This window comes from Eurosta solidaginis, chromosome 3, assembly GCF_040869045.1.
Source record: "Eurosta solidaginis isolate ZX-2024a chromosome 3, ASM4086904v1, whole genome shotgun sequence".
NCBI classification, from domain to species: Eukaryota; Metazoa; Arthropoda; class Insecta; order Diptera; family Tephritidae; genus Eurosta; species Eurosta solidaginis.
Window position 1 is genome coordinate 286,823,540 of NC_090321.1, and position 14,553 is coordinate 286,838,092.

Consider the following 14,553-nt stretch of genomic DNA (forward strand, 5'->3'; position numbering starts at 1 on the left):
CATAAAAAGGGCGGTGCCACGCCAGTTTTTTAAATTTGAAGTTTTTCCTATTTATTGTTATAAATCCACTTGGGAATGAAATATCATTGCCATAAAGCTCTTTTTTGCAAAGATATGGGTTACTTTATTCGTCCACAACCCTTTTAAAACCTTTTATATAAAAGTGGGCATGGTCCTTAACCGATTTCGTTAATTTTTCTTCAAAGCATTCCATATAGTAAAGGCAACTTCTCTGCCGAATTTTGTTACGATAGGTTTAACGATTTTTGATTTATGATTAATAATATTTGTAAAATAGATTTAATCACAAGTGGGCGGTGCCACGCCCATTTAAAATTTTTTTGTTCAAATTTTTATCAAGAGTCTCAGTACAAATCCACACGTAAAATTTCAACATTCTAGGTGTGTTATTTACTAATCAGGTTTTTTGTGTTTTCCAAAATGTTATATATATAAAGAGTGGGCGTGATTATCATCCGATTTCGCTCATTTTCAATATCAATCTATTCTGGGTCCAGATAAGCTCGTGTACCAAATTTGGCGAATATATCTCAATATTTACTCAAGCTATCGTGTTAACGGACAGACGGACCGACGTACAGACGGACGGACGGGCATGGCTCAATCAAATTTTTTTTCGATACTGATGATTTTGATATATGGCATCCGACCACCTGCCCATACTTATTTCGTTCGAGCGTACCGCCGACTTCATCGTCACCGAAAAACGCACTTTCATAAACTTCAAAAAAGGAAAGTGGGAAGAATATAAATCTGCAACAGACAGCAGATTTGCTGCTCTCCCTATCCCGACTGATGCCCGCCAAGGGGAGCGTGCCTTCCGTAAGGTCATTGAAACCGCCTCGGCACATTTCATTCCCGCCGGGAGAATTCCCGAAATCCGGCCCCACTTCCCGGCGGAGGCCGCGAGCTTAGCGAGGGAACGCGACCTTATAAGACAGCTTGATCCAGGCGACCCCCAAATAAGGGATATAAACCAACGCATCAGATTGCTTGTGGACGAACACAAGCGGGCGAAATGGGAAGAGCACCTAAGAGGTTGTAACCTCTCTACCGGTGTAGGTAAACTTTGGTCCACCGTAAAGTCCCTATCGAATCCGACTAAGCACAAAGACAAAGTTTCCATCGCCTTTGGCGATAAGGTGCTGTCGGATGCGCAAAAATGCGCGAGCGCTTTCTGCCGACAATATATAATGCATCCTACGGTCGACAAAGATAGACGGAGAGCCAATAGACACGCACATAAACACAAACTCAGCGCGTCACCAATTACCATCACCGCTAGAGAGGTTGAGGACGCCATTGGTCGCGCTAAACCATCCAAAGCAGTGGGCCCAGACGGCATAGCCATGCCGATGCTTAAAAACCTAGGGAAAGAGGGTTTCAAATATTTAGCGCATGTCTTCAACCTGTCTCTTTCCACCTTTGTCATACCCGAGAAATGGAAAATGGCCAAGGTGGTCCCGCTACTAAAGCCTGGGAAACCAGCTAACGCAGGTGAGTCATATCGTCCGATATCTCTCCTATCGCCAGTGGCAAAGACGCTTGAAGCCATTTTGCTCCCTTATTTCCAAGCACATTTGCAGCTAGCCCCTCATCAGCATGGCTTCAGAAAACTCCATAGCACTACCTCCGCGCTAAATGTCATTAGCACCCAGATAAATTGCGGTTTGAATCAATATCCCCACCCTAGAACAGTACTCGTAGCGTTAGACCTATCAAAAGCTTTTGATACGGTCAACCATGGCTCGTTACTGCAAGACCTGGAAGGGTCCACCCTTCCCCCATGTCTTAAAAGGTGGACCGCAAATTATCTGGGTGGTCGGCAGGCATCGGTGCAATTCAGAAACGAAACATCAAAACAAAGGAGAATTAAACAAGGGGTGCCACAGGGTGGTGTCCTATCCCCGCTTTTGTTTAATTTCTACATATCTAAGCTACCTTCACCACCGGAAGGAGTCACAATCGTTTCCTACGCCGATGACTGCACAATAATGGCCACAGGCCTAGGCCCAAAGATCGATGAGCTATGCAATAAAATAAACGGCTATCTCCCTGATCTCTCCAGTTTTTTCGCCTCGCGAAACCTGGCATTGTCACCGACTAAATCTTCCGCGACCTTATTTACAACATGGACGCCCCAAATGTCGACAATATTGAACATCCACGTCGATGGCACTACGCTACCGACTGTCCTACACCCCAAAATCTTGGGTGTGACGTTTGATCAGGATCTACATTTTGGTGCGCACGCAACCGCAATTGTTCCAAGAATTCAGAGCCGTAATAAAATCCTCAAATCCCTTGCTGGCAGTACCTGGGGAAAAGATAAAGAAACGCTCTTGACCACATACAAAGCAATTAGCCAGCCGATTACGTGCTACGCGTCACCCATATGGTCGCCAAGCCTAAAAACCACCCACTGGAAGAAACTACAGGCCTGCCAAAATACTGCTCTCAGAATCGCCACGGGCTGTCTTCTTATGTCCCCAGAACACCATCTGCATAATGAGGCGAGAATACTCCCCATCAGGGAGAGAAATGAGATGCTGACCAAACAGTTTCTGTTGAGTACCCAGAAACCTGGGCATCCCAACAGACATCTGATTGACGAACCAGCACCGCCTAGGGGCCTAAGGAGTCATCTCCGTAAGCATTTTGAGGAAATACGGCACCTGAGAACCCAGCCGTATGAAGCGGAAAAACACAAGCAGGTCCTTGGTGAACTCCATAGACAGGCGTCGGACCTTTATGTCGGGAATTGCCCGGTGAATCCAGTACTTGAAGAAAAATATCCAGAACTCGCAGAAGAGGAACGCATACTCCCCAGGGAAACGCGTGTCACTCTTGCTCAACTTCGTTCTGGATACTGTAACAGGTTAAACTCTTACCTATCCAGAATCAACCCCGACATACAAAATGTATGCCCTGCTTGCAATGTGTCCCCACATGACACCAACCATCTCTTTAATTGTAATGTGGAACCAACGCCTCTAACACCCCTTTCCTTATGGTCCACCCCTGTTGAAACGGCAAGTTTCCTTGGACTCCCGTTAGAGGATATTGATGACAATTTGTGATCGGTCGCGGCTATTAGGTGGGGCGAGCATTGCTACAATAACAACAACAACAACATATATGGAAGTCTAGATATAGATTCCTTTATACCTGTACAACCAACTGTGTGCAAAGCACGCTGAGTATAAAGAAATGCAATTACTCAATTTAAAAATTCAATTTGGTCCAATTTGGCTTTTTACACTCTACTGCCTTTTTGATATGGACGGCAGAATGGTATGTAAAAAAATATATTTTAGTATTGGTATTTACCCGCAAAAAAAGCGAATTGCCTAAAATCTCAAATCCACAAAACTTAAGTTCAATTAAAAAAAAAATGGCAAAAAAACTTAATGATGCTACCCAACCACGAGTATAATTATTGAAAAATCATATACAAAAAAAAACTTGGTATATTTTTTTAGTTATACATTCTAAAAAAGAAGCACAATCTATTAATTGAAAAATGTTTTTATAAAAAAGTGGATCCACCTTAATGTATACATATAAAAATATTGGCATATCTAACTAAGGCATATAATAATATAGATATAAATAAAGTAAACGATTTGCTTTTCACATTTTCTGCTTTCATTGTGGTTCTATTGTGAAAGCTCTCTATTCATACTGTGAAACATGCTATTCGTTTCAGAAATTAAGTGAACTCATAAAATATTAATGTACTTATTGAATAATTTGTAACAGCTGTTAGGAGCCCCAGGAGTCATAAACCGCACCTGCAGGGCATGAAAAACATTACAAATTACATCACCCCTCAAGTTCGTTAACATAAATTTATGAATTAAAAAAAAATAGATGCGTATGAGCATTAGAACGGGTTGCTTCCCATACGAAATAATAAAGTTGCAAAAGGTTTGAACATTTTGTTGAGAGGGTTACGAATATATATATTTTTTTTTTTATTTGATATTTGCAAGTAAAGTCGAAATTGGATTTTTGTTGTAATTTGCCGAATTGACATCAAGTTTTGAGAAGCTTTTTAATTTCTCCCCAAGTCCTTTTCAGCTCTGCATACAACTTGTATAAGAGATAAAACTTGAAAACGACGTATTAGCTTAACAGGACATTACATGAAAATATAGAGCTACTAAAAACAAAACTAATGACATATGAGATTTTAATTTCAAATAACGAAATTTCTATTAAAAACTATATCGACTGTTTTGTATTGTTTATGAGAAAAAAATAATAAAAAAAAATATCGCGATCATCAATTCAAATTTAGGGGTGTCCGTTGCAACTTTTTTCGACCCAGTCAAATGAAAAAGTTGCAAAGCACACAGCTCCTGAACAAACGATAGGCTGGCTCTAAGTTTGTGATAATTATTGTGTGGAAATTGAACTCGTTGCTCATCTTCGATGTGGCACTTTCAGTTTTCGACAGTTTTAACATTTCAAGCTATTCAACTTGACAAAATTTATCTAATTTATCACAGATCAATAAAAGCCAACACAACATTAAAAATTGCATTTTATTATGAATTTTCACATCATATACATACATACATACATTCCCTTACCAATGTTTATACTCACACACTCAGTGGCTTTCAGTGACCAAGAACTGTTACAGTGTGAGGCGTAGCACAATTTGATTAAGGTTCCGTTGGTTTTACTTATACATATGTATGTATATGAAAATATCATTTGTAAAGATATGAGTGGTTGACTATCACTAGAAATTTGACGCGACCCACGCTTTTATTTATTTGTCTGATCAACACCCTAGATTAATGAGGAGTATGATTTTAGTATTATTATTACTTAACGTAAGTATGCTTAATGCTAATGCTAACTTAAAAATTTTTTAAATTATTTTATTATTTTGGTTGCCAGCATAAATATGACGTGTTTGGTTAATTCTTTCAAGTGCAACACATTTACTTACATATTGCTTTTGTTTTGTATTGATATTTATTTGCAATTTAATTTAAATAAAATTACGTTACATTGGTCATCGCCCGGCTATTTCAATTATAAAACATTTCAATTTTTTCTTCAACTGAACTCGTTTTTTTGTAACTTTGCGTTCAAATGCTAAAAGCTTTGGAATTTCTTTTATGCTCTGAATTGTCTTAAAAGTTTTGTTATTAAATTTGATTTAACTGCAACCTTGGAGCTTATGTTTGCTCACTCTTTTACCCCATTTCCTTGTGATTTAACATTTAACATTTAAGTTGACATGTATGTATGTACATATGTGATAAATTTTATTTACAACAAAGTTCCTAAAGGTCAACACAAGATAAGAAGGCGACAGCTTTTCAACCCGTTGAGTATAATATAACTTTATAACTTTTATGATTAGTTGTGTAAGTTTATGTATGAGTCATCATATGCTGACCCATAGGGAAAAACTAGCTCTTAAAACAAAAAAAAAAACAAGCTAACGGCTATGATTTCGTTAAAAAATTGTCACCCATACAACAGAGCTTTCCCTCATGCTCCTACTGTGGTGAGAAGTTGAGCATATCTCCGATACCCGAGACTGATACTGGGTACTGCTGCGTTTGCTACGCATCTTGCAGCCTACCAACACTACTTGCTACTTATACTCTCAGGGGGAAAGAGAGCTCCACAAGATCACCGACTCCACCTCGGCTAGGCTTCTACCAGCTTGTAAAACTCTAGATTCCGTTTGTTTGTACATTTCCTGCAGGACAAATACTTTGCCATGTCGTCTCAGAGTCGAAATAAATTGTGCATAATTCCATTAATTTTATTTCTTACAACGATGTTAAATTTCATTTCTACGTGACATTCTTCCAAAAAAAAATCGTATTTTAATTTTTAATCTATCCAAGTTTGTTTAAGTCCTTTGAATAATGCGTGAATATTAGTAACTGAATCCAATATTTCTTTTTCAGTCCCTGCGATCGTAATTTACGCGATGCGGAATTGATATCCTGTCGTCTGCGACGCGTGGAGCCATTGTGTCGTTTGCCTGGTTCGGCATTGCAACAATTGGCCATGTGCGGCTTTTATGAAGACTTAGAGAAAGGAGTGACACGTAAGTTTGAAAAAGGCAACCGCTAATTAATGTATGTATAAGTTAAGGATTCTTTTATTAAGAATTCCAAAAAAATATATTTTTAGGGTCTTTACGACCTTTATTGAGTCACATCAAAAGTAGAACTAACTTTCCAAAATTATTAACTTATAACTAAACTTAATTAATTGGCCGACTCCGTTGGCGTCGCTGCTGCGTTTTGCTATTCCGCGAATTAGCCAACTTTAGTTGCGCGTGTTGGGCTTCCTGTCTAAATGAATTGGAGCTTTAATTTGCTGACGTCGCGTCTGGCAATTTTGTGGGAAAAGTATTGAACTTCCGCTCTACATAAATTTAACTAATTTTGCTGACATTGCATCTTGAGCTTTAGTGGGAAATATTGTGCAACAAGAGTTGCATATCCGCTTTACCTGCATTTATTATTGCTTATTAATCATTTATTGTTGTAGCAATTGTTAACATATGCCATGTTAACACTTCCCCTCTTAAAAACGTTCGTCCCGAGCGTTGTCAAAAATAAGGTAAGTTATTAAAATTTATGTATGTGGGCTGCTCGTTTGAAATATCTTTAATCTCACCTAGAGTGATGCTTGGTGCAGGTATCTGGTTAATGTCAAGATTTGATAAAATTATTATCCTGTTTTTTGACTTCTTCCAGAATTTGCAAAAAATTATTATGATGATTAACGTAGTCACATCTGCTCCAATTGAAAGTGAGCTGTTGGATACCGTTGCTACTTTAAGAAGATTTATTCTGCGTATATTCTCTATGGTTAACTCTTTTAGAGCCTTGAGGGAGAGTAACTCAATTCGATTCTTTTCGATTGGTGCAGGTTGCAGGACTGCTGGGATAGCGGGAAATGATACTATGTCATAGTTAATGTACGTTTGACTATTAATTTTCAGCGTTGAATTATGAAAGTTGATAAGTTGTGTTCCTGATATATTCTTAAGCTCGCCATCTGTGAATATCTGTCTTTTAAAGCCATTAAGGAGTAATAGGAATGTGGTGGCCGTTGCTTTTAGTGCAAGTTGAATTAAGAGTACTTATTATCCTAGGCATACAAGTTTGATTACTTATGTCAACTAAATGATTCTGTCTACAGATTTCTATTTTCTTATAGCTATCGCAGTTTTTTTATTCCGTAAATTTCTTTTTCTTTTTTTCCTCTTAATATTTTTTCAAATTCTATATCAATTATAGTGTTGTCTGCTTTTACAACAGGTCTTAAAATAATTTTTTGAAATTTTTCTTTAATAACTAGTGGTATTTTTACCAAGTAAAAAATCGTCATATTTTGACTAATAACATTTATATTGGAAATCTCTAGTGCCTCTTCCGCATTTTTAAACGTTATTTTCTCAACATTTAACAATAGTGTATTCAATATGTCTTTTTTCTCCCACTGTATGGCGTATTTAATATTCGTCAATTCTTGCTTAATTAATCTTATTCTATTTTGTAAGTTGGTTATTGTTTCGTTTTCTACATAAACATCTTTCCTTATGTTATTAAAGAGATTATTTACTATATTTGTAATATTATTAATTTTTTCATTGAAAAGTTCATTTATAATTACTTGTTTATTATTATTATTGTTAATTTCGTTAAGATTATTTGTTATTACTTCAAGATCTTCATGATCTGGGCTTCCGGCGATGCATTTCCATGCCGTCCCTAAAATGTTTATAGATCTCTTGTGTTTCTTTTCAATTGGTTTGATCGTGTCTAATATCTGGAGGGATTGGGTTAGCTCGTGTATTAAGGTGGGATACAGGATATTATCCTTAGGTATGCCCGATGAAATAAATTTGTACATGTCTGTCAAAAATTGTTCGTACTTGTTGAGGTCAATTATATGTATAAGCCTAAAGGCACCGTTCTGTATTTTTACTAGTGCGTCATTAATCGTAAATGTCTGTAAATGTCTACTGTCGCAGTGGCACAGTAAATTAACAGGAGTCTGAAAATGAAAGGGTAAATTTTTAATTTCTAATATTGCTTTTATGGACTACTTTTCCTGTTTCTGTTAAAATGGTTGTGTTTCTGTCTTCCTTTACTACTTCTTTTCTAAACTTGGGGGAAATTTTCGTACCTAACCGTTTATTGATTTTCACATACACGGTTTCTCCTGGGTGAAAAATCTTTATGGGATGCCGGGTTTTATTATGATAAGAAGGATCTCTAAGCTGTTTATTTCTTAACTCGGAGATGTTTTCTTCCCTCGCTCTTTCGAATAGGCTTGGGTCAGTAGAGACTGTTCTCCCGAAAAACACCTCTATTGGTTTCTTTTTTGTTGTTGAGTGAATTGTATAATTATATTCGTAGACAGAGTTGTCGAGAAGTTCGGCGAATGAAGAGAAGGTGCGTTCTGCTTTTAAGCAACGCAATATTTCTGTGAGGGTCGAGTGGAATCGTTCCACTTGACCGTTAACGGAACTGGTATAAGGCGGTGTTTTGAAAACTTGTATGTTTAAAGTGTCCTCCATTAAAAATCTTATGGAAGCTGAGTTCAGGGATGTTTCGTTATCTATTATGACATATTCGGGTACGCCAAATTTAAAAAGTATTTCACGGAGAGGTTCCTTAACGTGTTCTATTGCTCTGGATTTAAGTATTTTGGTTTGAGCATATTTTGAAAATTTGTCTATTGCTGTCAGGACTATGTTTCGGTCGGTCATATAAATGTCGATGCGATTTGAATTTTATTTTCTCGACAATTTCTGTGAGCTCTTTTATGGGTTTTGATTATGATTTCTTCCTGTTCTTGTTCGTCTGTCACGTCCTGGACTTGCAGTTGTGTAAACCTGATCTTATAGTTGCTAAAGTGGATTGGGTATATTTCCTGAATTTTTCCAATAATTCGTTCTTCGGTTTTAATACAGTTTACTACGGAGGGGTTTAGGTATCTTTTAAGGCGGTCTATCAAAATTTCTGGGCTATAGTCGGGTTCCTCTAAAATGTGCCTGTGGTATGTGGGAAATATTATTTTAAATTGGTACGTTGAAGTTTCAGCTACTTTCAGAAATAGCTGATTTTTGAAAATATTTATTGGGATTTCGACGTGGGGAATTAAATTATCCGATAAACTCTCGTCACTATGTTGAGTTGAGGATAAGGAATTAATTGGTTCAGGTGGCATTCTTGAAAGGGCGTCAGCTACAACGTTAGTTGTGCCAGGTTTGAAGTGGAGTTCATGATTATATTCCTCTAAAATGGATTTCCAGCGTTTCATTTTAGAGTTGTTGTTTTTATTGCTAAGAGCCTGGGTAAGGGGTTGATGATCTGTAAATATTTTTACTTTTGCTGAGCCGTAAAGATAGTTCCTGAAATTGTTTAGGGTCCATATTATAGCTAAAAACTCTTTCTCGTTTGTAGCATAGGCTTCTTCTGTTTTGTTGAGTGTTCTTGAAATGAATGCGATGTGTTTTTTATCCTGAGAAAGGACTGCACCAATCGCATAATTAGAGGGATCGGTTGTTAAATGGAAATCTTTGCTGAAGTCGGGATATGCGAGTATAACATCGTCAGACATAAGGGATTTTTTTATTTTATCGAAAGCATCTTTTCCTTCTTCATTTAGTTCGATATTTATTTTAGCTGATTTGCTTTTAGATATACGCCCTTCTTCCCCTCTTAAGAGTATCGTTAGGGGTTTAGCCAACATGGCGTAATCTTTAATGAAGCGGCGGTAGTAGCCGGAAAGGCCTAAGAATGAGCGAAGTTGCTTAATGGGTTTTGGGTAAGGTATTCTTGATATTGCTTCAACCTTTGCGGGGTTTTTTGTAATTCCTCTTGAGGAAATAATGAATCCTAGGAACTCTACAGAGTCCTTGAAAAAATGGCATTTATCGAGTTGGATCTTCATGTTAGAGTCTTCTAGAGTTTTAAAAATTTGCTGTAAGTGGAGAGCGTGCTCTTCTTCAGAGTTGCTGAAGACGACTATATCATCGATATAGACGTAGCATAGTTTGCCGATGTAATGACGAAGAATGTCATCTAGGGTTCGCTGGAATATTGACGAGGCATTTTTGAGTCCGAATGGCAATCTCGTGAACTCGTACTTGCCATTATTGATTGAGAAAGCCGTTTTCTCAATATCGGATTCCTTGAGCGGGATTTGATGAAATCCGCTTTTTAGGTCTAACACGGAAAAAAAGTTATTTTTCCCGAGCTGAGACAATACTTCATTTATCTGAGGTATTGGGTAGCGGTCTGCTACAGTAATCGCGTTAAGCTTGCGATAGTCGATAACGACTCGATACTGCTTGTTGCCTTGGGAGTCAGGCTTTTTCGCTACCACCCAAACGGGTGAGTTGTAAGGTGACCTTGATGGTCGAATAATGCCACCGTCTAGCATTTTGTTTATTTGGGATTCAACTTCGCTTTTAAGCGACATGGGGTAGGGATAGTATCGTGTATAAACAGGAGTATCTTTATTGGTTCTGATTTCGCCTACGACTTTAGTGGTGTATGTAAGTTATCGTTGGGTTCCGCGAAGAGACTAGAAAAGTTTTCTACTAGATTATTGATTTTACTTTTCTGACTTGGTGACATGTTGTCTTCCTTAAGGTCAATTTTGTTAATTGATCCCGAAGCTAAATGTTTTATCCTAATTCTTGTGTTTCCTTTTATTTCCATAAAGTCATCCTTGACGTGGATCACAGCTGCGAGTTCCTTGAGGCTGTCGTTTCCAAGGATACCATGGAAGGATTTTAATGTGGGGAGAAGGTAAAACTTAAAAAGCGTTAAAAAGATTGAGATAGGTGTGTTCTTTGATTTCGATGTCTCCCGCTATTGATTTTGCAAAAAAAATTTTGTCGTTTCTGATTGGATTGGGAACAATGGAGGGCTGTATATAGTTTTTTGTAGATCCTGTATCTATTAAAAATTGTACAGTTTCTCCACTCTTCAGTTTGCACTGGAAGTAAGGCAGCGAAGAGTGGTTCATCCTAAAAAATGTAGGTCTGTTGTGTCTAGGTAATTGTCTTTGTGTTGTTCCTCGCAGTTGTCAGGAGTGGTATAAGTTTCGTCGTTGTAATAATCTGCATTTGTCTGATCGTCATTTGTCATGGTAGGGGAATATTCCTCAGGTTGGTCGGCATCTATATGGTAGTTCCTTTGGATTTTGTTTGGGGGAACTGGTGCTGGACGGTTTCCGGTAGGAGGTCTCTTGTTAGTTGGGTCACTAGGACGCGGCCTATTCAAATAATTTATGTTGCGCGTTCTTAGCGACTGGTCTATATCCATGGGTTCTGGACGTGGCTGAGGCTTCTGAAAGGGCCTCGGTGGTGGATAGTTTGGTTGCTGACGATAATGATTAGCTGGTTGTGGACGTTGGCCTTGACCACTTACCTGTGGTGGTTGGTATGGGTTGGTTGCGTACAATCTGGGTTGGGGCATGTATGCCAATTCTGGATAGAATTCATTATTTAGCCTTCTAGGAGGCAAAGGTGGTCGAAATTCCTGCGGCTTTCTACCTTGGCCATTATTGCTTAGAGCATAATGTGACCTGAAATTCTGATTTTCTAGTTTAAGGCACAGGTGGAGTGCCTGAGGGAGGTCCGACGGTTCTCTCATTCCTAGGAGTCTGGGGAGATCTCCTTTGAGGCCACGGACAAAAGTGTCTAGGGCTTTATCCCTATAAGTGCGGGTTAGTAGGTGCATGGCTTCTGTGCCGACTTCCATGCAGCCTAGTTTATTTAATATTAAGGACAAATGAGAGTATACCCGTTGGTAAAACTCTTGGATTGTAAGGTTACCCTGTACGAGTGAAGTCATTTGGTACTCGAGGGTACCAAGGTCGCGCTTGTCCGCGTAATGGAGTGTCAGGCATTTTGATATGGCCTGCCAGTCTAATGGAGTGTTGTACGACTCCAGGGCGACATCGGCGTTGCCCACAATTTTATTTCGTATGACATTAAGTATCCCATAGTATTTGGGAGTTCCTCTTTGAGGCTCGTATATTTGGAGGATTCTGTCCACACTTTTCCTCCAAGATGTGAATTCTCCTGGGTTTCCAGAGAATTCCCGAAGACGTCTTACGACATCCGGAATTTTGCCTAGTTCGGAAACATTACCGGTTAAATTTGTATCGATTGTAATGTCCGTAAAGTTCGAAAAATTCGCGTTAGGATTTAGGGCGGCTTGAATTAGGTTCCGCCTCTCGGTTTTCAGGATATTGGTGACAAGTCCTGAGACAATATTTGTAAGTTCTTCCATTAAAAACGCATTGGGGTTACGAGGAGCTTGCTGACCAGAAGGTGCAGCTGGAGCTTGGGGTGCGTTCAAGATTGGTGACGAACGAGGTTGTTTGGATTCATTTCAACTGTTAAATTTATTTGATATAATTAATTTCTTTTATTAATAGTAAAATTCAATGAACCGAACCAATGGAAAATCTAAAGTATAAAACCTTTCTTTGAGTTTTTTACAAGAAGTGATACATTTAGTTATTTAAATTTTGGTAATTGATTCACTTTTATCATAAAATTTTCTCGGCGTTGTCACTAATTATTCACAAAGGGTTAATTCATCACTCTTTTTATTTTACTTTTTATCAATCTAGCTCTCAATGGAGGCTTGTTACTATTCATAAAATTTTAATTCTATGGCGAATCCTTTTTTCGCAGATTTATATTTTATTTTGCTTTGCAATTTTTTTGTTTCTCCAATAAAATTTCTCAAATTAATTTTTCATTCTACTTTAACTTCAAAATAAGATTATTTTTCAACTTCACTTTTCAAACGATTTCCTTTGTTATCTACTATTTATTTACTTTTAATATTTAAAAAATTTTATTTCACAAATTTCTTTCACTTACTTATTTCTAAACTTAACTTACATTGCTAGCTTCTCCATTTTTTTGGGGAAGGTCCTTCGCGTACCGGCTGACGACTGGGCGTCTCCTTTTTGTCCTTGGTCGGTCTACTGGGGGGCCGATATACGCTGCTCCTATTCTCTGGCCTCAGTTGCTGCTTTCGTTGCTTCTTTCGTTTTTCCTTTTCTTAAAGTATTCCACTCGAATATTGCACGCTTTCTTAATCGCGCGATTTTACACGGTTTTTTTTCAGTGTTTTTCGGAACGGAATCTAAAGGATGTTAACCACTACTTTTTGCAACCCGCGAACAACCGTAGGCCCCACGTTAGTAGAACTAACTTTCCAAAATTATTAACTTATAACTAAACTTAATTAATTGGCCGACTCCGTTGGCGTCGCTGCTGCGTTTTGCTATTCCGCGAATTAGCCAACTTTATTTGCGCGTGTTGGGCTTCCTGTCTAAATGAATTGGAGCTTTAATTTGCTGACGTCGCGTCTGGCAATTTTGTGGGAAAAGTATTGAACTTCCGCTCTACATAAATTTAACTAATTTTGCCGACATTGCATCTTGAGCTTTTGTGTGAAATATTGTGCAACAAGAGTTGCATATCCGCTTTACCTGCATTTATTATTGCTTATTAATCATTTATTGTTGTAGCAATTGTTAACATATGCCATGTTAACATATATAATGTGGGTATGTATGTTTTTGTCAAAAAAAAGACAACATTTCATTTTACGACGGATATTTCAAGTTACCACCAAAATGCCTATTTCATCTGTTAACGGGTTCAAATCCCACTCCCGGGAGAAAAGGCTTTGAAGAGATTTACAAGGTATATAGAAGCAGCAATCGCCTTGTCCGTCCTGTTGTCACGTTGTTAAAATTTTTCCCAAATTAATAAATAAATTTAATTAAAAAATTGCTTCAAATAAATATTTTCATACATTTAAAAAGCAGTTAGGGCAATCCCCGCTTAATTCATAAAAAGTTCTTGATTTATATTTTTTTATTGCGATCCTTTTACATGTTTATACGAAGAGGAGGGATTGGAGAATTAGGAGAAAATGTTAACGAAATTTTCATAAAAATTATTTTCGCAATTTGTTACGTTTTCTTTGCCCAAAAATATTAACATAATATCATTTTTGAGCTCAGAATATGAAAAGCGCGTAAAATATTTAGTTACCGGTAGTAAGAATATTTTTTACCCAATCGTTAAACAATTTTTATAACTTTTACAGTCCAAGAGCTGGCAACACCAAATTCACATCCTTTTTCCGTATCAGTAATAAATTTGATTTCCAACTTTCGATGATGCCAATATGTGATAAATGTGTTTGTAAATTACATTTTGTAACATTGGTGTTGGTTGGTTGGTTGGTTGGAGTGGCGAGTCCCAATTGACTCCAATTAGCGCTCATGCGCCGTTTTGATACCACAAACTCGTGAGTTAACCAATGAAAAGGTGTTGTAAGAATAATGAATATTTTCACGCGCCTCAGGGAAAAGCCCGTCCCCCTATGTTCATCCCGTGGAGTTTATGAATTTGAGAAGCTCTCCCGTCCGAACACCCTTGAGTTCTGGGAGGCTTTCGAAAAAGGGCTTTCCAAGAAACTT

The 14,553-nt window shown here is 37.9% G+C and overlaps 1 protein-coding gene across 6 annotated transcripts in view; it reads left to right on the forward strand.

Moving 5' to 3' along the window:
• Epac (Exchange protein directly activated by cAMP) overlaps positions 1 to 14,553 on the forward strand; it is a 219,285-nt gene that overhangs the window by 35,276 nt on the left and 169,456 nt on the right. For 5 of the 6 annotated variants that reach the window (XM_067776973.1, XM_067776967.1, XM_067776968.1 and 2 more), the window contains one exon: positions 5,967 to 6,109. The exons of the other annotated variant lie outside the window; for it this stretch is intronic. In XM_067776973.1, coding sequence (XP_067633074.1) covers positions 6,070 to 6,109 — 40 coding nt within the window. In that variant the 5' untranslated portion in view covers positions 5,967 to 6,069. The remainder of the gene's footprint in view (positions 1 to 5,966; positions 6,110 to 14,553) is intronic. 6 annotated transcript variants of the gene reach the window in all.